Source organism: Petromyzon marinus, chromosome 19, assembly GCF_048934315.1.
Source record: "Petromyzon marinus isolate PM22_M1 ecotype Great Lakes invasive population chromosome 19, UKy_Petmar_22M1.pri1.0, whole genome shotgun sequence".
In the NCBI taxonomy this organism is placed as follows: domain Eukaryota; kingdom Metazoa; phylum Chordata; class Hyperoartia; order Petromyzontiformes; family Petromyzontidae; genus Petromyzon; species Petromyzon marinus.
This window is the reverse complement of record NC_133685.1, coordinates 15,552,489-15,577,076: the sequence shown is the minus strand read 5'-3', so window position 1 is coordinate 15,577,076 and position 24,588 is coordinate 15,552,489. Positions and strand designations below refer to the sequence as shown.

Sequence of the window (24,588 nt, the reverse complement as noted above, 5' to 3'; positions counted from 1 at the left end):
AAGCTGTTTCGGCATGCGGTGGCAGGGCATGCGGGCTACATGACCCAGCCATTGCAGCCTTCCCTGCCGGAGGAGCTCACCGATGGGACCTTGCCCAGATATTTCAAGTATTTGTGAGCTCCTCACACAATCCAGTCTAGTTAAACCCAGGATGGATCATAGGCAGGCCAGCCTAAATGTTTCTAACCAGCGAAGATGTTCCATTAGGGGGGTCCACGTTTCGCAAGCGTAGAGAAGGGAGGGAATGACCGTGGCCGAGAAGACCTGAAGCTTAGTGCGGAGCGACAGACCAGGTAGCTTCCACATAGCATTACGCAACCGATGAAAATATATTGCCGCTCAGCTGATTCGGAGTGAGACCTCTGCTGTTAAACTGGAGCCAGTCATAAGCACACTGCCCAGGTATGGGAAACTCTTCACTCTCTCCACAACTACCCCATCACCGATTGGGAGTTGTGGGGGTGGAGTGTCCGATGGTACAAAATACCCAGGCAGGTGCTTAGTTTTGGTGGGGCTGATGGTAAGGCCCTACCTCTTAGTGGCACGCTCCAGTCTCAGCAGCAGCGTCTCCAACTCCTCCTCTGAATGAGCAGCTATTACCAAATCATCAGCATACATGAGCAATAGGGAGCCATCCCTTGACCACACCCGGGCATCGATCAGCCTTCCATTATATCTGTACCATATGGTGATTCCCCCGGTACAGCTATTGAAGGCTTCACGAACTACGTGGTCAAAATATATGTTAAATAATGTGGAAGCCAGAGGACATCCCTGTCGCACCCCAAGGTGTACAGGGAATGGCTCTGACTCCCGGCCACGAAGTTTTACCCAGGCCTGCTCACCATCATGAAGGTCCTTAATGATCGTGAGCAGAGGGTCAGGTACTCCAAAAGCACTAAGAACAACCCAGAGCCCAGGCCTACTGGTGGTATCATAGGCCTTGGCCAGGTCAATAAAGCAGAGATGTAGGTCTTGTTGGAATTCCCTACATCTCTGCTGTAGCAGACAGAAAATATGGCATCTGTGCAGGACGGCCCTTTCCTGAAACCGCATTGGGGCTCCGCAAGCCTCTCCTCAGCGTGCCTGGCAAGGCGATGCTGAATAATCCTTGCCAGGACCTTTCCCGGCACACTGAGGAGTGAGATGCCCCTGTAGTTGTTACAGTCTGTGCGGTCCCCCTTCTCAAAAAGGGGGACCACCAGGGCATCCTTCCAATCCTGCGGAACCCGTCCAGTGGTCCAGACCGTTGTTATGATGTCATATAGGGCAGTCTGTGCACAAACGCCACCCTCCCTCAGCATTTCGCTTGGGAGATCATCTCTGCCCGCTGCCTTTCCTGGTCTCAGACTCCGGATTGCCTTCACTACTTCCTCAACAGATGGCACCTCAGCCAGCCACTCACAGGCGGTAACTTCTTCCAATATTTGAGGCACCGCAGCCTCAGCAGGGTCATCCTCACTTTGTGCCACGATGTTTTCCTGGCTGAGGGATTTTCCCTCCCCCAGGACCTCACAGAAATGCTCAGAAAATCTGCAAACCTGTTCCTGGGGGTCGGAGATTGGATCACCGTTTTTTCCCCTAATGATGGTATCCATCTCCTCAGCAACCCGCGACCACCACCCATCCTTGCAGCGCCTCACGGCTCTCCGAACCTCCGAGCGAAGGCTGCGGTAAGCCTCCTCATTCTCTGACGTGGGATTCTGTAGCCGATGACAGTGGGCCTGTCGCTTTTTCTCAACCATCCTAAACACCTCCTCTGTCAGCCAGGGTCTCTGGGGAGGTCTGGACCGCGTACCCAAAGCAGCCATTGCAGCTGCATGAGTCACAGTCCTAAACCTCGCCCATTTACCCTCGACATCAGAAGGAGTCGGGGACGATGCCAATCCCAGCCGCAAGCAATGATGATGAAATTCTCGCTTGCAATTTTCATCAGATAACTGAGACCAGGCGACTTTAGGTTGGAATGGGGTCTTGGGTGTACACCCACCACCGGAGTGGAAGAATGGCAGGCGCATCTTACAGATGACTAGTCGATGGTCAGAGGGCAGATCAGCTCCACGGTAGGTCCTGGTGTCAAGGACATGGGCTCGCATCCGCTGCTCCGTCACTATGTAGTCCAGCAAATGTTCTTGCTTGGACCCAGCATGCATCCATGATGTTGTGTGGATGCGCCGATGCCGGAACAGCGTGTTGGTAATTACAAGGCCATGGGCTGCACAACAATCTAGCAGCCTCCTACCATTGTTATTGAGCTGATCTGGCCCATGCCCTCCAATCACTCCAGACCAGGTGCCAGTATCATGACCAACTCGGGCATTGAAGTCACCCAACATGATGACTCTATCCCGAGAGGCCACTTTAGCCAGCACCTGTGACAGGAGGTCATAGAAGGCATCTGACTCATCGGCTTTGCCTGCATCCCTCCACGGATGTTCATCTTCGGTGGGGGCATAAGTAACCACGACCACCATTCCTCACCTCCGGTTGATGGAAAGGCGAGCCCAAAGTAGCCTGGGGCTTACAGCTTCCCACACCTCACCGCCACGCTCCCACGCCCCCTTCATTATTTTGTTCAAAAGAAGACCCACACCCTGTTGTTTGGCAGTCTGCTGCCCCGAGTAGAGGACTGTCCACCCCTCAAGGTGGCAGGAGCCAGAGCCGGTCCACTGGACCTGCTGAATGCCACATAGATCCAGGCGGTACCAGTCCAGCTCCCGACAGAGGAGTGGCAGCCTCTCCTCCGCAGTGAGCATTCGAACATTCCACGTGGCCACCCGTAGTGGCTTTTCGTTGTTTCTGGAGGAGCCCCGAGGGTAGATATTCAATCTCCTGGCTCCGCCAATTGGGGTTTGGCCAGGAGACGTCATAGATGCCTGGCCCCCCGGGGCCTCCGGCACAAGCTTATTAGTTACATATTTCAGTTTAACTCGTGGTTTAGTGGTAATTAATTGAAGGTGTAGGGGTTACCAGCCCCTCGCACCCATCCAGAGCCCCCGTTTAGCCCCTGTGGTGGACACATATGCCATGAGGGGAGGAGCCAATCAAAATTGGACCTCCCCCTACAGCACTGTCCACGACAGAGTTGCCTGTCCGGCACCGCGAGGAAGTAGGGGGTTGTTTTTGCCACCCTTTCACACACACGGTATTTAGTGGTGAATGGTGGCCAAATGTTGCATGCATGTTGAATTTCTTTCCCACCATATGTAGCCAACCGTGTTAATCGGATCGGTGTCATGTGTGTATGTAGCTGTGTGCATGATCTTGAATGTGTGTTTGAAGAGCGGTACGGCTACATACCCAGAAACCCAGGTTAAATTCCAGCTCAGCGACAAATATCTGAAATCGTCCTGGGTATCCCCCAGGGGGACCCAGCCTTAAATGAATACTTGTTGTGGTTTGAAAAATACCAGAACTGGGGAGACAAAGGCCACAGGATGTGGTTCTTACCATATCACCCCCTTAAGTGCAATGTTTGGTCTTCAGAGCTTTTAACAGCACTTGCCCCAACCGTCTGTGAAAGGCTATACGTGAGATCTTTGTATTTTGGATGTGCATGAGTTAATATCTGGGGATATGGGTGAGGTTCTTAAACACAAACACATTGTCCATGTGTGTGTGTTTGTATGTATGTACAATATGTATTTACATGTGGGGAAACATTGAAAAGAAACACAAAACTGACTTTAAGAATTACACGCTTGGACTCAATGTTGGTATTTACTACTATGAGCCAAGAATGTCTGTGTCCCGTGCGTGACGTCACTCCACGTCGGTCAGCCCCCCTCATTAGTAATCATTTACAGGTGATGTCCTCCACATGGATCCCCCCTCATTAAAAATCATGAGCGGGTGACGTCACTCCACATGTAGCACCCCCCCTCATTAATAATCATGAGCAGGTGACGTCACTTCACATCAAACAGCCCCCTCAATAATCCTGAAGAGGTGACATCTTCCAAATGGACACCCCCCTCCCATTAATAATTAGTGGGTGACGTCACTCCACATGGGGGGGGCGAGGCGCCTCCTCCCCCCTCCTCAGCATCAAATTACAACCCTCACTACAAAGGCAGAACCCTCACGTCATGCGATCTCCGTAACGCTATTGAGACATAGAAGTAGAAAGGACGTCATGATGAACAAGGGATTATAACCAGTACCCAAGGCCTAGAGGCCCGGTCAGTGGATGGGGGTGAGTAAAGCGCCAGGGGATTGGCCAGGAAATTCGAAATAAAAAGAGCGAGAAAGGAAGAATAGGAAATGGAGATGGCTAGAGGTCGAGAGAGGGGATTGGTGACAGAGGGAACTTGGGCGGAGGTGAAGAGAGATTCTAGAACGTTAGGGAGGAGAGGAGATAAATAACGTTAGCACAGGGCTCTTGCGAGGATAACCAAGGAGAGACGTGCGGTGGAAGGGAGTGTGGAGAGTCTCTGCACGTGTAGGGTGAATACTGCTGGACAGTAACGCACCTCTCAAGGGTGGGATGGGTGAGCCTCCATTACAAATGGGTGTGGCAATGTACAGTAAATTGAAATTGGTATTACTCTTCCTGACGATTGCCTCTTGTTGGAAGAAGTGTTTTTGGAAAAACAGGACGCTGGACAAGTTCTGTCGCGTTTGCGTCGGGCTAACAGCGCCTTCGAGGAGCTGCGAGCAGCAAACCTGGAGAGAGAATGCAACGAGGAACCATGCAGCATTGAGGAGGCAATGGAAATATTTAAAAATAAGGAGCTCGTGGTATGTGACCCTTATACAAAACAAAATGTCTGCATAATTACGTGTGCACGTTGCATGTTCATAGTTCATAGTTCATTTATTTGGTATAGCCATGTGAGCCATTCGGCTCTTGAATCGGGTGCAACCGCAACAAACAAAAAACATGAACAAGAAAACATCTTAAAGTGATTATGTGACTGTGAAAACAAAAAATACAGGAAAAAATATCAAAATATTCCTGAAATAGCACCGTACACCAACGCTGTGTGCAAAAATCCCAGTGGGATGCAAGTCAAATAACAACAACAACAACCACAAGACAACTAAGATTAAGGCCATCAGTCTAACTCCGTACTACAATAAACAAAAACATGGCCAAAACAAAAAAAAACTTTTCGAAATCACCAAAATAAAAGCCATAAATCCAATGTAACAGTGATCATAGGGACTGTGACCGAATTTTTAACAATAAATTACATAAATAAATTATAACACCAAAATCTAGAGCCATATTTTAGGCCACTGAATAGCAGTGGCAGCTAGGGTTGTACAACTCCTCTAGAGCAGTTTTGAGTGAAGCTCTCATAGGTAGTGATTCAAGTTGCAGTTTATTGGCAATAGCATTCCAGACCCTGGGGACATCAATAGCAAAGGCCCTTCCTCCAGTTTTTGTACGGCAATAGGGAATGTGAAGCTGGTAAATGAGCGAAGACCTGAGGTCAAATTTGTTCTTTGAAACAGAGAGGAGATCCAGTAGGTAGTCTGCGGAATTTTTTGTAAGTACATCGTGAATAAATAAGATCTGGTGCACAAGCCGTCGAACATTAAGAGATGTGCACACAGGGCCCACACAAAGCCAAAACTAGGCCAAGGACAAAACTTCCAATACACAGAGATCCGACATGGCAATGCAGGGTAAATTACATTAATATTCTAGCACGAACACACTTCTACATTGCATATTTTCCACACCGAAACCTGTGCACGTTTTAACCACAGGGCAGCACTTCAGAGGTATTTTCCAGCTCATCTGCTTCATTCCGAAAACCTGGCAATCAAGAGTACCAGGACACTTTTCTGACCACTGCATAACTCGTTTGAGCTCATGAAACAGCCTACGTAGCCATAAAACAAATATATTTATGGATAACTAACACGTGAATGGTGCAGTCACAGGGGAGCAATCGGCGAACTGTACATCAATATATTTGGTGCGAATGGTCATATCCACGATTGGAAACCCCCACGATGGGAAAAGTTTGCGTGTACTATCTTGCTTATGAAGATATATTTTGGGTTAAGAATCGTATTGTACTTCCGCACTTAAATATTTGAACTTACCATAATTTACAGTTCTTTAGTAATCACAATGCTCATGAAACGTGTTTTTTTTCCAGAATGATTTCTGGAACACATATGTCGGTAAGTACTAAATGTAATTTCTAAATACATTGCTAAATGTCCCTAAATTACCTCTAGGAATGTGTGCAAAATCTAATTTGATGCATGTATGTTGCATACTTTGTAAGACAATACACATTTTAGGAATTTAAAACAATAATAATCTTCTGATTTAAAGCTTTCGTGACTGCAGTAATTCATATTCTTAGTTTTTTCGGTAAAGTCACGTTGAAGAGAAACAACAAAATAACAAAATATATATAAAACAATAAAAAATTCTCACGACGTTTCGACCATAACTCAAACGGTCATCATCAGGTGTGTCGGTTTGCATAAATTTATTTTTAAAACGGTACATTTATTTATTTATTTAAAAAACGTTGGCGTCACGCGCAGCGATTGGCAGTTTGCCCAGGACTAGTCCATCTATTTTTTTTTTTAAAGAGGAGGGGGGAGACGAAATTTTTAATAATGTATGCTGTCTGAAAGCCACTGTAAGCGTGAACAATCAATCAAGAACTGAAATGATTTATCAAATCTTTCCAATGATTGCTAAGATAGAATCCATCTTCTCGGTTGAAATTGTCTCTGTGCTTGTATATGTGGATAGCCTCATGAACGAATCTCTCATGGAAGCCAGATGGCTTACAAAGAACCTCCGTCTTGGAAAAGTCAATGGCATGTGAGCCTACTGAATTAGAACAATGATCTGCTACGGCCGAGGTGTTGGTCCTACCGTGTTTAAGGTCTGCTTTATGTTCACGAATGCGGTCCGAGACATGGCGTTTGGTTTCTCCAATGTAACTACTACCACAGAGGCAACTTAGTTTGTAGACACCAGGGTATTGTATGTCCGGAATCACATCTTTTACAGACGGAACCAGATCACGGATTTTATGTAATGTGTTGAAACGGACCTGGATCTTGTGTTTATTCAAGATTTTGGAGATCTTTTTTGTGATCCCAGCAATGTAGGGTAAAGTGATGGTTTTGAAAGGCTCCTCAAGAGGGTTCTTCTTCATGGTTTGAGTGATAGCTTTGCGGATTGTATAGTCGGAGTAACCATTAGCCCTAAGAGCTTGGTGTACGTGCTTGAGTTCACTGCTTATGTGTTCCTGGTCGGATATGCATTGGGCTCTATGATACAGAGTCTTGATGAGAGAATTCTTCTGTGATGGATGGTGGTGGGAATCCGGTTTCAGATAAGCATCCGTATGGGTAGCTTTCCTGTAGACAGAGTGGCTCATTGAACCATCAGGTCTCTTTTTAATTAGGACATCCAAAAAAGGTATCTTGCCATCTATTTCGACTTCCATGGTAAATCTGATGGCTGGGTGTATGGAATTGATGTGGTCAAAGAATTGGTCTAGAGCAGGCCGGCCATGTGGCCAGATGACAAAAGTGTCATCCACGTACCTCTTCCATAAGGTTGGGCGCAGAGTGGCAGTCTGGATGGCGTCAGTCTCAAATTTCTCCATGAAAATGTTAGCTATAACTGGAGAAAGGAGGGAGCCCATCGGGGTGCCCTCAGTTTGTTTGTAGAAAGTTCCATTCCAAGTGAAGTATGTATTGGTTAAACAGTGTCTCACCAGGGGGGGTACCTCAGTGTTTAGTCCTTGATGAACCAAGTCTTCAATGATTGCAATGGTGTCAGGTACAGGAACCTTGGTGAATAAGGAAACTACATCAAAACTGACAAGCAGGTCGTCTGGGGACAGGGAAATACCCTTGATTGTTGATACCAGGTGAGTAGAATTTTGTACCGCAGAGGTGGTCTTTCCAGTGAAAGGACGCAGGATTTCAGACAAAAAACGAGCTAGTTTGTAGGTGGGGGAGCTGATAGTAGAGACTATGGGACGAAGAGGTGTATCAACTTTATGTATTTTTGGTAAGCCGTATAATCTTGGTGGCCTGGCAGCAGAAGGTTTCAACGAAAACTGTTTAGATTGATCAATTAATGTGGTTGAATCAGAAATTATTTTGTTGGTTTGTGTGACGAGGCTGTTGGTGGGATCTCTTTTTATTTTTGTATAACTACCATCGTCGAGTAATTCTTTAATTTTGTTGTTGTATTCTATTTTATCCATGATGACAGTAGCATTGCCTTTGTCAGCTGAGAGAACTACAATATCATTCCTCTTTTTTAATTTATATAATTCAAAACGCTCATCTTTGCTGAGGTTGCTAGCTGGCATCTTAGCGTTTTTGAGGGTTGCAGCGATTTCAGATCTTGCTACGTCTGCAGCGATGTGACCCAGGCCCCTGAGAGCAACGTCTACTTGGGCAATTATATCATTAACTGGTATGTGTTTAGGTGTGACTGCAAAGTTTAGACCTTTAGCTAAAACGGATTTCAGACCATCGGAAATAGAACTGTTACTGCGATTAATTACGACTTTATTAACGTCTAACTTTTTGGTGTGTGGGTCCGGTCTTTTGTTGAAGAGGAGGTTAAATTTGGAAATCAGGTTTTCCTTACATTTGGTCGACATAGAAGCAGCTGAAGAGGCAGTCATATTGTCTACATGTTCCCAATCCGATGTGGACATTATTGCCGTCAATGATAAGTGTGATTTGTAGAGTGTCTTGTCTAACTGATCTAGTTCTGTGCTGCGCGTGACGCCAACGTTTTTTATAAATAAATAAATGTACCTTTTAAAAATAAATTTATGCAAACCGACACACCTGATGATGACCGTTGGAGTTATGGTCGAAACGTCGTGAGAATTTTTTATTGTTTTATATATATTTTGTTATTTTGTTGTTTCTCTTCAACGTGACTTTACCGAAAAAAACTAAGAATATGAATTACTGCAGTCACGAAAGCTTTAAATCAAAATTTAATCGCCTCTACGGGGAGGGTTTTCACATAACTTTAAGATCCTTCAACAAACTCCGGGATAAGAAAGCTCAGCTGATCGAGTCTCTCACCTTCCTGAAGAGATGCCGCGACTCTGGGGTAATACCAATCGCATTTACACTGACCTCTGCTGCTGTAACTTCTTCTAATGCGAAACGAATTCTTTTCAAAACTAGCTTAGCTCTTATCTCAGAAAAAATCAGACTTATACGCACAGAACTAGATCAGTTAGACAAGACACTCTACAAATCACACTTATCATTGACGGCAATAATGTCCACATCGGATTGGGAACATGTGGACAATATGACTGCCTCTTCAGCTGCTACTATGTCGACCAAATGTAAGGAAAACCTGATTTCCAAATTTAACCTCCTCTTCAACAAAAGACCGGACCCACACACCAAAAAGTTAGACGTTAATAAAGTCGTAATTAATCGCAGTAACAGTTCTATTTCCGATGGTCTGAAATCCGTTTTAGCTAAAGGTCTAAACTTTGCAGTCACACCTAAACACATACCAGTTAATGATATAATTGCCCAAGTAGACGTTGCTCTCAGGGGCCTGGGTCACATCGCTGCAGACGTAGCAAGATCTGAAATCGCTGCAACCCTCAAAAACGCTAAGATGCCAGCTAGCAACCTCAGCAAAGATGAGCGTTTTGAATTATATAAATTAAAAAAGAGGAATGATATTGTAGTTATCTCAGCTGACAAAGGCAATGCTACTGTCATCATGGATAAAATAGAATACAACAACAAAATTAAAGAATTACTCGACGATGGTAGTTATACAAAAATAAAAAGAGATCCCACCAACAGCCTCGTCACACAAACCAACAAAATAATTTCTGATTCAACCACATTAATTGATCAATCTAAACAGTTTTCGTTGAAACCTTCTGCTGCCAGGCCACCAAGATTATACGGCTTACCAAAAATACATAAAGTTGATACACCTCTTCGTCCCATAGTCTCTACTATCAGCTCCCCCACCTACAAACTAGCTCGTTTTTTGTCTGAAATCCTGCGTCCTTTCACTGGAAAGACCACCTCTGCGGTACAAAATTCTACTCACCTGGTATCAACAATCAAGGGTATTTCCCTGTCCCCAGACGACCTGCTTGTCAGTTTTGATGTAGTTTCCTTATTCACCAAGGTTCCTGTACCTGACACCATTGCAATCATTGAAGACTTGGTTCATCAAGGACTAAACACTGAGGTACCCCCCCTGGTGAGACACTGTTTAACCAATACATACTTCACTTGGAATGGAACTTTCTACAAACAAACTGAGGGCACCCCAATGGGCTCCCCCCTTTCTCCAGTTATAGCTAACATTTTCATGGAGAAATTTGAGACTGACGCCATCCAGACTGCCACTCTGCGCCCAACCTTATGGAAGAGGTACGTGGATGACACTTTTGTCATCTGGCCACATGGCCGGCCTGCTCTAGACCAATTCTTTGACCACATCAATTCCATACACCCAGCCATCAGATTTACCATGGAAGTCGAAATAGATGGCAAGATACCTTTTTTGGATGTCCTAATTAAAAAGAGACCTGATGGTTCAATGAGCCACTCTGTCTACAGGAAAGCTACCCATACGGATGCTTATCTGAAACCGGATTCCCACCACCATCCATCACAGAAGAATTCTCTCATCAAGACTCTGTATCATAGAGCCCAATGCATATCCGACCAGGAACACATAAGCAGTGAACTCAAGCACGTACACCAAGCTCTTAGGGCTAATGGTTACTCCAACTATACAATCCGCAAAGCTATCACTCAAACCATGAAGAAGAACCCTCTTGAGGAGCCTTTCAAAACCATCACTTTACCCTACATTGCTGGGATCACAAAAAAGATCTCCAAAATCTTGAATAAACACAAGATCCAGGTCCGTTTCAACACATTACATAAAATCCGTGATCTGGTTCCGTCTGTAAAAGATGTGATTCCGGACATACAATACCCTGGTGTCTACAAACTAAGTTGCCTCTGTGGTAGTAGTTACATTGGAGAAACCAAACACAATGTCTCGGACCACATTCGTGAACATAAAGCAGACCTTAAACACGGTAGGACCAACACCTCGGCCGTAGCAGATCATTGTTCTAATTCAGTAGGCTCACATGCCATTGACTTTTCCAAGACGGAGGTTCTTTGTAAGCCATCTGGCTTCCATGAGAGATTCGTTCATGAGGCTATCCACATATACAAGCACAGAGACAATTTCAACCGAGAAGATGGATTCTATCTTAGCAATCATTGGAAAGATTTGATAAATCATTTCAGTTCTTGATTGATTGTTCACGCTTACAGTGGCTTTCAGACAGCATACATTATAAAAAATTTCGTCTCCCCCCTCCTCTTTAAAAAAAAATAGATGGACTAGTCCTGGGCAAACTGCCAATCGCTGCGCGTGACGCCAACGTTTTTTTATAAATAAATAAATGTACCGTTTTAAAAATAAATTTATGCAAACCGACACACCTGATGATGACCGTTTGAGTTATGGTCGAAACGTCGTGAGAATTTTTTATTGTTTTATATATATTTTGTTATTTTGTTGTTTCTCTTCAACGTGACTTTACCGAAAAAACTAAGAATAATAATCTTCATTTATCGAGCGCCTTTCATAGCTCCACAAGGTTGAAGGTCATAGATGTCAGAATAAAATCAGGAGGCTAAATTATAGAAATACATCTAAAGACTTCATTTAAAAGTAGCTATCGCCGATTAGCACGTTTGGCTACGTACAGTGCGAAAGAAGTTCAAAGTACAGTACATACAGTGTGGGCGAACTTCTGACGCGATGGGGTAGAGCTGCAAAGTCGCGGAGTTAGAACACCAGAAGCCACGTCCTCGCCTCTCCTCCTCACCTCTACTCCTCACCTCAACCCCTCCTCACCTCTTTGCCTCACCTCGCCTCCTTACCTCTCCCCCTCGTCTCTCGCTTTCTCTCCTCCTCGCCTCCTCACCCCTCCTCGTCTCTCCCCCTTGCCTCTCCTCCTCACTCTTCGCCTCCTCTCACTTCTCCCCCTCCCCTCCTCACCTCTCCCCCTCTCATCCTCTCGACCTCGCCTCTGCTCCTCCTCATCTCGCCACCTCTCCTCCCCTCCTCAGCCAGATCCCGGGAATGCAGAGCCAGGGTAATGACTATCAGCTGACCTCAACGCTGCACGTTGATAGGGACAGAATACCTCTGTCCAGTAGGGACGGGTCAGAAAGTGACAGCACCTGACGCAGTAGAGACAGGTCGAGGCTCTGCATTGCTGCGCCAATGAGTTAATCGGCACATGGACAACCTTAGCACAAGAATCTGCCCAATGATGTTCTGTGTGTCCCTTGAAGTAATGTCTCTGTGTGCACTGGGATTAAGAATACGGTCACACGTGAGCGATCAGTTGCACAACTTGGTTGAATGCAACTGAATCGCCTTCATGTGGATGTCTTCACAACCAGCTGCGATCTTTGCACAGCAGCCCACCTGGATAACAGCAATGCCTAGATAATACATGCAGATATACATTAATGAAATACAAAACATCTATTTGAAAAAAATGTATTATGAAATGAAAAAATAAAAAAGACATTGAAAATATAAAAAATAATTTAAGCCTTGAAGCTGGTTCAACAGATATTTAATCGACTCATCTTCTTTGGTTCTTTCGGTAAAGTCACGTAGAATGATAATAAAATAATAAATTGATAAAATAAAATAACACAATCAATTTATTATTTTATTATCATTCTACGTGACTTTACCGAAAGAACCAAAGAAGATGAATCATTGCAGTCACGAAAGCTTTAAATCGAAATTTAATCGACTGTTTGAAAGGTAGAATATATAATTTAGATTGATAATTTCAAATGTATTGGCAAAATAAAATTAAGAAACAACCGATAATAAAGATTCAAGAACAGACTACAAATAATACATCTCACGAAGAGTTGACCAACTCCCAAAAAAAACCTTTCATGAAGGGGTGAAAAAAAATGTTTACATTGTAGCACACTTCATAGTAATTAACACGTAGGAATATTCAACTGACCCTGAATATATTCCACTATATGAAATTCCTAATAGATATACTGAACACTGCCGTTCATTTATTTATACTGGAGAATTTTACCTTTATACCATATACATTTTCATAATTCAACAAACAATGCTATTCAATGTAATTGCTGTACACAATATAATGCAACTGTCTGAGAATTACTCTGAGAATTGAAATGTTTTCTTTCACTGCAGATGGAAACCAGTGTGATCCAAATCAGTGCCTCAATAATGGTATCTGCAAGGATGGTGTCAAGATGTACACGTGCATTTGCCCAAATGGCTTTGAAGGGAACAACTGTGAGCTGAGTGCGTTCAACATACACGGAAACCTAACGTTGTGAGGGAAATCACAGTTTTATTGCACGGAGCTCCTATGGCTGGTTAAACCTTTGCTTACTTGGCACACAAATTAAGGTTTGAGAGTTTATTAGCCCAATTAATGTATAGTAAATGCGATCTGAATCGCATTTGATCCCAGAAAAGTTTAAGTCTGGGCACCAGATTGAGAGTCGACTAGTGATGTGTTTTGTCAGTTTTGTTGCTGTACGGTGCGGAGGCCTGGACAGTGCTTCAAGCTGATTTGGATCAGCTGCAGTCCTTCCACACGCGAAGCCTTCTTGGCATCCGATGGTTCGAATTCATCAGAAATCTGCGACAGATCTCCAAGCGATCAAGAGCTAAGTTCGTGGGAGATGGCTATCACTTTGTGGACACGTCACCCTGTATTGATGCGCAAACTCCAGCAGCAAATAGCGCACTTTAGTTGGCGGTCGACGTTCGAAGTGGACTGCGATCCATGGATCAAACATCACTCGAGATGCCAGTGTATGGTAGCCAAGAGTAGTTCATGCGAATGCTGTCGCAAGAGGGCACACATTTGGCGCAATGCTCCTTTGCTGACTATGCGTGATGAATGAATGAATAGTACATAACACAAATTCATCATTAGCATAGTTGTGGAGAATATAAGTCATAAAATAAATACGTGTATAAAATATGCCGCCTCTGTCTCTGCACATAAAAACATTAAAGGATGTCTGTACACATCCAATGGCCATACAGCTATTCTCAGGCCATATGGCTGATGAGATGCATAAAATACCCTTTAATATTTTATGCAGTGAGACAGGTATAATAGGAAGGCAGTGTATCGTCTGCTTATTTATTGATTCGTGCATAACTTTTATGCTGAATTGGTGGAAATTCTGGATAGGTAATTCCATCCTGACATCCACCCTACATCCTTCCCTGTGGAAGAGATACATAGATGACACTTTTGTCATCTGGCCACATGGCCAGCCAGCACTGAACCAATTTTTAAAATACATCAATTCCATACACCCATCCATCAAATTCACCATGGAAGTGTAAAATGATAGCAAGCTACCATTCCTGGATGTTTTAATCGATAAGAGGCCTGATGGCTCGTTGGGACATTCCATCTACAGGAAAGCCACCCACACCGATTCCCATCTAAAGCCTGATTCCCACCACCATCCGACCAAGAAGAACTCCCTCATCAAAACACTACACCAAGGGCCCACTGCATCTCCGACCAGCGCCACCGAGCTAGTGAACTGAAGAACGTACACCAAGCCCTCAAGATGAATGGATACTCAGACCGCACAATCCGCAAAGCTGTATCCCCAACCATGGGGAGACAACCATCTGAGGACCCAATCAAAACCATCACCTTGCCATACATAGCAGGTGTTACCAAAAATATTTCCAAAATCTTAAACAAACACAAGATCAAGGTCCGATTCAATACAGTACACAAAATCCGTGATTTGATCCCATCTGTGAAAGATGTCATTCCTGACATGCAATACCCTGGTGTCTACAAACTAAGTTGTGTCTGCAGCAGCAGTTATATTGGGGAAATGAAACGACAAGTCTCGGACCTTTCGCAAACACAAGGCAGATTTGAAACACGGCAAAACCAATACCTCTGCCGTGGCTGATAATTGTTATAATGAATTGGGCTCGCATGGTATTTTTTTTTCCGAGACCAAGGTACTCTGCAAACCTTCGGGCTACCATCAAAGATTTGTCCATGAAGCCATCCAGATATAAAAACACGGAGACAATTTCGACCGAGAAGATGGGTATAAGCTGAGCAATCATTGGAAGGACAAGCAAAGTCGTAACTTGCTGTGGTGCTTCCATTCTTCCCTGCCGTTTGGCTGTTATCTCCGACTCTCTGAGTTGTATTGCCCTGCTGGGTGCCTCTGCATTAACGGGCTGGGGTCTCACTAAATGGCCACCTCTGCTCCCTTAGCCTCGATGTATCGATGGTTCTGGCTGTGTGTCTCCCTGGCGCGACCACCGTTGTGGTGGTTCTCTTGCATTGACGCGACAGGCCGACCGAAACTGAATTTTGGCCGAAACCAGACCGAAAGTAAAAAATTGACTTTCGGCCGAAACCGAAGCCGAAACCACTACACTTTCGACCGAGACCGAAACAGAAAGTTATATAACCGAAGTTACTGAACACAAGATTTCTGAAATATGTCATGATGCAATGCTACTTTAATTAAAAAATCAATCTAGAACTAATCATTCAGAGCCTGCAGTAAGAGTTGCTAAATATCAAATCTTTAGGTGTTACATACTTCGTAATTATATCCAAACAAACAAATGTTGTAGTTAAGAAATAACAGTTTGACTTTCAGCCGAAACCTAAAGTATGCCGAAAGAGGCCATTTGCCAACTTTCGGCGCCGAAACCAAAACCGAATTTCAGTCGGCCTCTAATTGACGCGCTTGCCTCTTACAGCGCAGTTGACAGCGCCGCAGCATGTGTTACACATAGACATGGCAATTACTTACTAATCCCCCTAATCTTTCTGCCTAATCTCTCCCATCAACATAGTGCTAATCTCCCATTAACATTGCTGTTGTGCGCAAATGCGGAGACGATACTCTTATGTGGCGACGGAAGCTTATTTCATGCTAATCTCTCTCCCTAATCTCTCTCCCTAATCTCCCCCATTAACACAACTGACGTGCTTGCGTGCGGGGATGGAATTCCTTTTCAGCTCAGACCCCACCTGCTTGCCCTTTGCGACGTATATAACCTCTTGTTGTAACAGCTCTCTCGCTGTGTTCTTCCTGCTTCAGTAGTTCCACTGTTGGATTATTTTTGCTGCCTGAGGACGACCGCTTGTGCTTGATCGAAACGTCGTGATGTATTATTTTTTATTTTATTTTCTACTTACGTGATTTTAGCGAAAGAACCAAAGAGTATAGGTAATTCCTCTAAATCCATTAACCATGTAAAGCTACAGTTCCCCAGGTGAATTGGGTGGGGCTCTTGGGCCAGCGTGACAGGGCATTCTGGGATGGACCCTGTACCACCAATGTCCCTTTGGCCCACCAAAGGTAATTTTCCTGAGTGTTGAATCACTATCATGATCTACTGCCCACCACCCCCTCCCCCCGGGTCTCCCATCCGAAAGGAGCTGTAGCCAGGACTGATTGGTTCCATTCCACACAAGACCTGGCAGCCAACTGGCAGCTGCGGCAAGGCCAGGGGAACAAGAATTCAAGACATCAGCAAATTCTCCTGTCTCTCCCCTCTTATGCCATTGTTCTCTTGTATGTGCACTCTCTTCCGTCTCCCCTCTAATCTCACTTCATCCCATTCTGTGCACTCATTGTTCTGGCAACCAATGCTTTTTTGCAAAGTCTCTCTGCTACTTCCATTGACTACAACTGAATTTCCTCAGACTTCCTCAGACATCCATGACGTCGACTCCCTGTCTCTATTCAAGACCTAACTGTTTTCACGAAATTGACTTTCACTTTTCTCTTTATAAAATAAACACTTAATGCACAGCGTCTTAAGATATAGTTGGGTTTATATGCAATGTTATCTCAAAATGTGTTGCATTTTAAAACTTGCTTTCATCGTGAGTGGCTAAAACCTAGAAATGAAACTGACATCAATGCGGTGCTGGCTGAGTGCTCTGACACGGCAATTATCTGTCTCAGTCACCTGGCCAACTCAAACATATACAGTATTACGTGGGACCTTTTTTGCTGGTATTATCAAAATTATGAAGAAAAATAATAATAGGCTTTTACCCTTTCTGGCAATAAGGCCAATTGGTTTAAAAAACAACGTGTATATAATTGTAGTGTCACGTTCAGAGGCGCACAGTTGGAGACAACACGTTTATTAACAACTTCTCTAACCACTTTGGGTTCTGCAGCTAGGTGTGGCTAAACTGTTCGCTATGTGCATGAACTATCGCGAACGGGCCAGTCAGCACAGACACTACCTGACCCACGATGTAGAGCTAAGACTCAACCCGGCGAACGAAGAGTGAAGAACGAAGACACCGGGACCCCAGGACGATCCCCACGGCCTCGCCCCACCCTCGGCTACGGCCCCTCCTGTATCAATTCAGCAGCTCCCGGCTCGCCGTCACGTGTCCCTCGAGCCACCGAGGGAGGTCCCTAGCACTCAACAGCACTCTTGTAATAGTGGCTGGCGCTAACACAATAGTGAGCGTATTTACGTCACTACACTACCCCCCACCTTCATAAAATACAGCCGTCCCTGCTGATCATTATTTCTTAATTACCAAAAGTGTGGCCCCCAATTTTAAATCAGAACAACAACAAATCAATAATTAACAAATAACAACCTGCGCTGGAACAATAACCCAAACACTATATACATAGTCCGCAAGGGGTGAAAGAGAAGGGAAGATAGGTATATACAAAGGCTGACCCGTTCTCTCGGCAGCCATCAGAATCCCACACCCACGAGCACAGGAAGAGCCCAGGTCAGCCAATGACCCCCCCAGCTCGCGAGTGAGACCACAACCGGACAAGTGCGGACAATCCTGGCTTGCAGGACAAGAGTAATTTAAAACGGGCAGTTTTTGAGCAGGTCCTCTTCGCCGGGCCCCCAGGTGGGGTGAGGAAAGCCCTCCCGGGAGACCCAGGGACCGGTTTAAGATGGCCTAACGGCCCCAGCCCCTCCCGAGAAGAAGAAGGAGGCCCGGCCAGAGAAGAAGGGGCGGATGCTGGTCGCTCCTCTCTCCTTGAGCCACTTCCAGCTGGTGCAACCGGCTGCTCCAAGGATTCTAGGTGCTTGGGTCCTGCAGGGGAAGGAGGAGAAGTCCCCTGAGGCACCACATCCACTGGCACTCGCCCCAGCTCGTCGGGCGCACCCAAAACAGAGTCCCCAGGTAGTAAAGATGAAGGGACGCCGTTAGGCGGACAACAAGATTTAAGTCGCGACGAGTGTACAAACCAGTCCCTATAATCGAACTGGATGCGGACAAAAATTTTGATTTAAAGCTTTCGTGACTGCAGTAATTCATATTCTTAGCTCTTTCAGTAAAGACTTTACCGAAAGAGCTAAGAATATGGATGCGGACACTTTGTGAGCTTTTAACCTCTACAATTTCCACGGGGCCTCGCCAAGGCTTATATAGTTTAGGGGATGTCCCCACCGGGACCTGGGGGCAGTGAAGCCACGCCCTATCTCCTAATGACCATTTTTTGTTCCATTTTTCCTGGAACCCAACCCGCCGCTCGTTTGCAGCTTGTATTAAGGCCGAATTTCCTCGGGAAGCTTCCCTAGCTTCAGACAAGCGCTGGAGGGTAAGGCGTATGGAGTTGGGTATTGATCTCCAGCTCCGGATTTAATTTAATCTCAGTTGGTGGATCTTGCTCCTTCCCATACATGAGGAAAAACGGCAAGTAGCCGGTGGAAGCGTGAGGGGCCAATCTGTATGCAGCGAGAATACCTGGGACGTGCAGGTCCCAGTCAGTTTGTTCCGCTGTCAATCTGCGGGTGATCGGGCGAGGTGCGGACCTTCTTGGTAGCCAACAGGTCACATACCTCCTTGAGCGGTTTAGATGAAAATGTTCTGCCCTGATCCATAAGAAGGCATTCCGGGGCTCCCATATCTAAGATGTACCCATGGAGAAAAGCATCCGTGATCGCCGCAGCCGACTGGTCCGGCACCGGCCAGGCCATTGGCCACCGCGAAAGGTACTCTACACCCACCAACAAATACTTGTTTCCCCGTGAGATGGTGGGAAAGAGACAGGAGCATGTCGAGCGCAACGAGCTCATTCACCCGGGACATGCTAATCGATTGCAGGGGGGGACAAGCCATTTTTGGTGGAGGTTTTCGATGAGCGCATTCAGTGCATGCTCTCAACACATTCTGAACATCTCCAGCCATGCCAGGCCAAAAAAAGTTGAGGCGGAGAGTGGACAGGGTCTTTTGGACACCCAGATGCATAATGCGTTCATGTGTCGCCCAGATCAATTTGCCCCGCAAGATGGTGGGAACGACCACATTGTACTTGTGCAATTCTGCATCCCATCTCATCAGGAGGCCCCCTTGAAGGATTACCGTGGATAAAGCTCGTCGGTTCCTGCTATCCTCGGAGTCTCTAACGCGGTGTTTAATTTTGAATAAGGAGGCGTCCTCTCCCTGGAGTTGCCCCCACTCGGTGTTGGTGAGACCAAGCATGTGATCCCACATGTCAGCGCGTCTGTGTGTGCAACGTCAGCTGCAGCGACAACAGTTCAGGGTGGAGCTGTATCAGTGTGCTTGCACTGTCCTGCACCCGAAATTCACGCGCACTGGCCACTAGGTGGCAATCTTGACATTGACAGCGTGTCAGCATTTATATGGCAGACGCCCTTTCTAAAGGAGACTACGAACACGTAGTCCTGAAAGACTTCAAGCCAATGGGACAGCTGGCCCGACAGCTGTTCGACATGCAGCGTGTACTGCAGAGCCACGTGATCCGAGCGCACCTCAAATTTCCGTCCATAGAGGTACGGACGGTACTGCTGGATGAAGTAAACTATTGCCAGCAACTCTCGGCGCGTAACGCAGTCGCGCTACTCCGCCGGAGACAGCACCCTACTCCCGTATGCAACCACCCGCTCCACTCCGTCTATAACCTGTGACAATACGGCACCAATACCCGTGTTGCTGGCGTCTATGTCAAGGATGAAGGGTAAAGATAAATCGGGGTACTGAAGGGGAGGCGCGTTGACCAGGCCATCTCGCAGCGTGGCAAACGCAGCCTCCTCCTCCTCCCCCCACCGAAATTTCTGTCCCTTGGCAGTGAGGACATGGAGAGGCTTAGCGATCATGGCGAACCCGGGAATGAAATGTCGATAATAAGAGGTGAACCCAACAAAACTACGCACCTCACCCATCGACTTGGGGGTTGGCCACGTGCGCACACATGCACGCATGCAGTTTTGTCCGGGTCTGTTGATATCCCAGATTCGCCGATGATGTGGCCTAGGTACCAGGACCGATCTCTGCAACAGATGGCACTTCTGCAGTTTAAATTGAGTTTAGCACCCCGCATTTTGAGGAAAATTGCCTGCAACCTCTGCAGGTGCTCCTCGAACGTACGTCCGAAGACAATGACTTCGTCACAGTAAATTAAGCATGTGTCCCATTGTAGGCCTGCCAATACCAGTTCCATTAGCTATTGGAATGTGGCCGGGGCTGAGTGAAGTCCCATCAGAAGCCGGTTAAACTCAAAGAGCCCTTGGGGTGTGCGGAAAGCAGTTTATGGTCTAGAGCTGTCATCCAAAGGCAACTGCCAAAACCCCGACAGCAAATCAAGTGTGGAGAAGAACCACTTGTCTACACGGGTACATCTTAGATAAAGGAGTCCCGGAATGCATTCTTATGGATCAGGGCAGAAAATTTTCATCTAAACTGGTCATCTTCCCACTGCAGGACGGAGGCCAGAGATGCGATGGCGGCCAGGAGGTCGCCGAGGCAGTCGTTCTTGGAGTGGTGTTACCTCCCTGGCGGCGGCAGCGAAGCTCGCTTTGGGTCCTGCTGCTGCGCCGGCAGCAACACCCCAGTACCGGGGCTCCAGCACCCGGGGTCATCTGTGGGATCACCTCGTCGTCTAGAGTTGGAAGCAACAAGTTTATAAACAACTTCTGTAACCACTTCGGGTTCTGTAGCTAGGTGTGGCTATACTGTTCGCTATGTGCATGTGGGTTAACTATCGCGAACCGGCCAGTCAGCACACACGCTGCCTGACCTACAATGCCAAGCTAAGACTCAACCCGGCGAACGAAGAGCGAAGAACGAAGAGCGAAGAGACCGGGACCCCAGGACGATCCACACAAACGATCCCCAATCCCCGTCGGGGCTCCCCCTTTATTTCCCTGGCCGCGGCCTCGCCCCGCCCTCGGCCATGCCACCTCCTGTATCAAGTCAGGAGCTCCCGGCTCCCTGTGACGTGTCCCTTGAGCCCCATAGGGAGGTTCCCGGCGCTCTGCAGCACTCCTGTAATAATGGCTGGCGCTAACACTATAATGAGCGTATTTACATCACTACATAATTATCAGAGCATGTTTGTTTGCATGTTTTGGCACAAGTATGTGTGGTTAACACAGACTTGATGCCTTGCATTAGGTTTTATTGCCAAAAAGGGTAAAACTTATTCTTATTTTTTCATCATGTACAGTATCCACTGACACTGTATTTTATTGGCCAGTAGAAACGCTTACTCCAGTTGACAGGAACATCCCAAAAGGAATATGTTAGCTAGCTTTTGAAATATGACATGTACTGTATACCATTTTGGATAATTTAGCGAGCATTTATTTGGCCTTGTTTAATCTCGAATGTACACTCTGTATTCACAGCAAAGATCGGCTGCGTGTTTCGCAATGGTGGCTGCAACCATTTTTGTCTCGACCAAGAAAATAAGGCACCCGTGTGTACCTGTGTGAAAGGATACCGATTGCAGGATGACGGGCACACATGTGAACCAGTAGGTAGGGCCATATGTATATTTTTTTATGGTCTTCAAACAGCCATTGAGATCCTTGATGAAAAGCACTCAATAAATGCAATTAGTATTGATTAAATTTATTTGTATAATTGTGGTTCTTTTATATTATAACATACGTGAGAAAAGTCTGCCACCAGAATCCATGTATGCTGGACATGGTGAGGAATGCTGTCAGAACTGGACGCAAAGTGTAATGCTTCCTAATATTTAAAACCAGCCATTTTGACATATAATTTGATGGTATTGAAATGCAATACTGTTATAGGATCAACGACAGACTGTGGATATTATTTCTCATAATATTTCACTAGCCATGGGACTCTGACTTTTATAAATGTAAATGTGTTTCTCAAATCGATGTTCCTAATGTGGCAGCAAGAATTGCAAGATATTGCACACATTAAAAAAAATACATTTACAGTAATTTACCAAGAAATGGGATTAAACATAAAATACGTGTTTGTCTTCCACAATGTTATCCTCATCATGCTATGACTGTCATTCCATCGTGTTAAGAATTCAAGTATAAGTAACATACCAATGTGCCTAAAGAAATACTTTTTAATCAGCGCATTACTGATGTGACAGATGGTTCTGAAAAATGGTCATAAAAAAATTAAAGAACGGGAAATGAAAAGTGCACAAAGCATGGAGAGATACTCCGGATTCAATGGAGAGACAGAAATAGGAACATGTGGACTAGACAAGATCCGCAGGCAAATAATGTTCTTCAAAATGTCAAGAAAAGTCCGTTGGCTTGAGAAAGACGTCATGGCTAGAAGATATACGATGCCTGCTGGTCAAGAATAATAACGGAGTTCTAGCCAAGAAATTGAACACGTCCAAGAGAACATCCGCCAAAGAGTAGGATTCATTAAATCCATGTGTGCGCAGATGCTCGGTAAATTGTTGCATCGAAGGATCATGAAAGGTGGTGGTGGTTTGGGGAGGTCATCATGCAGCACATACAACAACAAAATCCAGGACCTTCTTAATAATGGCAGTTATACCAAAATCAACAAAGATCCTTGCAACAATATCATCACTAATTAGACTTCTCTAATCGAACCGGCCAAGCAGCTCTCTCTAAAACCTTCGGCTGCTAGACCACCCAGATTTTATGGCCTTCCAAAAAGGTACTCCACTCCATCCTATCGTTTCCAACCATCAACTCACCTACCTACAAACTGGCCCAATTTTTGTCTGAGACCCTGCTTCCATTCACGGGCAAGACCACCTCAGCAGTACTTAACTCAGCTCACTAGGTTTCTCTAATCAAGGACATTTCACTGTCTCCAGATTATTTGCTTGTCAGCTTTGATGTAGACTCTTTGTTCACCAAGGTACCTATACCTGACACCATAGCAATCATTGAAGACTTGGTCCAACAGGGACTGAATCCTCATGTACCAACTTTGGTGAGGCACAGCCCAACACTTACTTCATGCTACATTCTACAAACAAAATGAAGGTACCCCTATGGGTTCTCCCTTATCACCAGTGGTAGCGAATGTTTTAATGGAGAAATTTGATACAGATGCCATCCTGACATCCACCCTACATCCTTCCCTGTGGAAGAGATACGTAGATGACACTTTCGTCATCTGGCCACATGGCCAGCCAGCACTGAACCAATTTTTCAACCACATCAATTCCATACACCCATCCATCAAATTCACCATGGAAGTGTAAAATGATGGCAAGCTACCATTCCTGGATGTTTTGATCGAGAAGAGGCCTGATGGCTCGTTGGGACATTCCGTCTACAGGAAAGCCACCCACACCGATTCCTATCTAAAGCCTGATTCCCACCACCATCCGACCAAGAAGAACTCCCTCATCAAAACACTACACAATAGGGCCCGCTGCGTCTCCAACCAGCGCCACCTAGCCAGTGAACTGTAGAACGTACACCAAGCTCTCAAGATGAATGGATACTCAGACGGCACAATCTGCAAAGCTGTATCCCCAACCATGGGGAGACAACCATCTGAGGACGCAATCAAAACCATCACCTTGCCATACATAGCAGGTGTTACCAAAAAGATTTACAAAATCTTAAACAAACACAAGATCCAGGTCTGATTCAATACAGTACACAAAATCCGTCATTTGATCCCATCTGTGAAGGATGTCATTCCTGAAATGCAATACCCTGGTGTCAACAAACTAAGTTGTGTCTGCGGCAGCAGTTACATTGGGGAAACAAAACGACATGTCTCGGACCGTGTTCGCGAACACAAGGCAGATTTGAAACACTGCCGTGGCTGATAATTGTTATAACGCATTGGGCTCGCGCGATATTGTTTTTTACGAGACCAAGGTACTTTTCAAACCTTCGGGCTACCATCAAAGATTAGTCCATGGAGCCATCAAAATATATAAACACAGAGACAATTTCAATCGAGAAGATGGGTATAAGCTGAGCAATCATTGTAAGGACGTTATTAACCAAGCAAAATCGTAACTTGCTGAGGTGCTTCCATTCTTCCCTGCCGTTTGGCTGTTATCTCCGACTCTTTGAGTTGCATTGCCCTGTTGGGTGCCTCTACATTAACGGGCTGGGGTCTCACTAACATGGCCACCTCTGCTCCCTTAGCCTCGATGTATCGATGGTTCTGGCTGTTTGATGGGCTGTGTGTCTCACTGGCGCGACCACCATTGCGGTAGTTGTCTTGCGTTGACGTGCTTGCCTCTCACAGCGCAGTTGGCAGC

At 45.7% G+C, this 24,588-nt stretch overlaps 1 protein-coding gene across 6 annotated transcripts in view; it reads left to right on the top strand.

Annotated features, from left to right (window-relative positions):
• Positions 1-24,588, top strand: part of LOC116943708 (coagulation factor X-like) — a 43,906-nt gene that overhangs the window by 3,542 nt on the left and 15,776 nt on the right. For 3 of the 6 annotated variants that reach the window (XM_076068185.1, XM_076068184.1, XM_076068186.1), the window contains exons 3-6: positions 4,577-4,740; positions 6,117-6,141; positions 13,247-13,360; positions 21,725-21,856. In XM_076068185.1, the coding sequence (XP_075924300.1) occupies positions 4,577-4,740; positions 6,117-6,141; positions 13,247-13,360; positions 21,725-21,856 (435 nt within the window). The remainder of the gene's footprint in view (positions 1-4,576; positions 4,741-6,116; positions 6,142-13,246; positions 13,361-21,724; positions 21,857-24,588) is intronic. The other 3 variants (XM_076068187.1, XM_076068189.1, XM_076068188.1) reach the window with 3 other exon arrangements.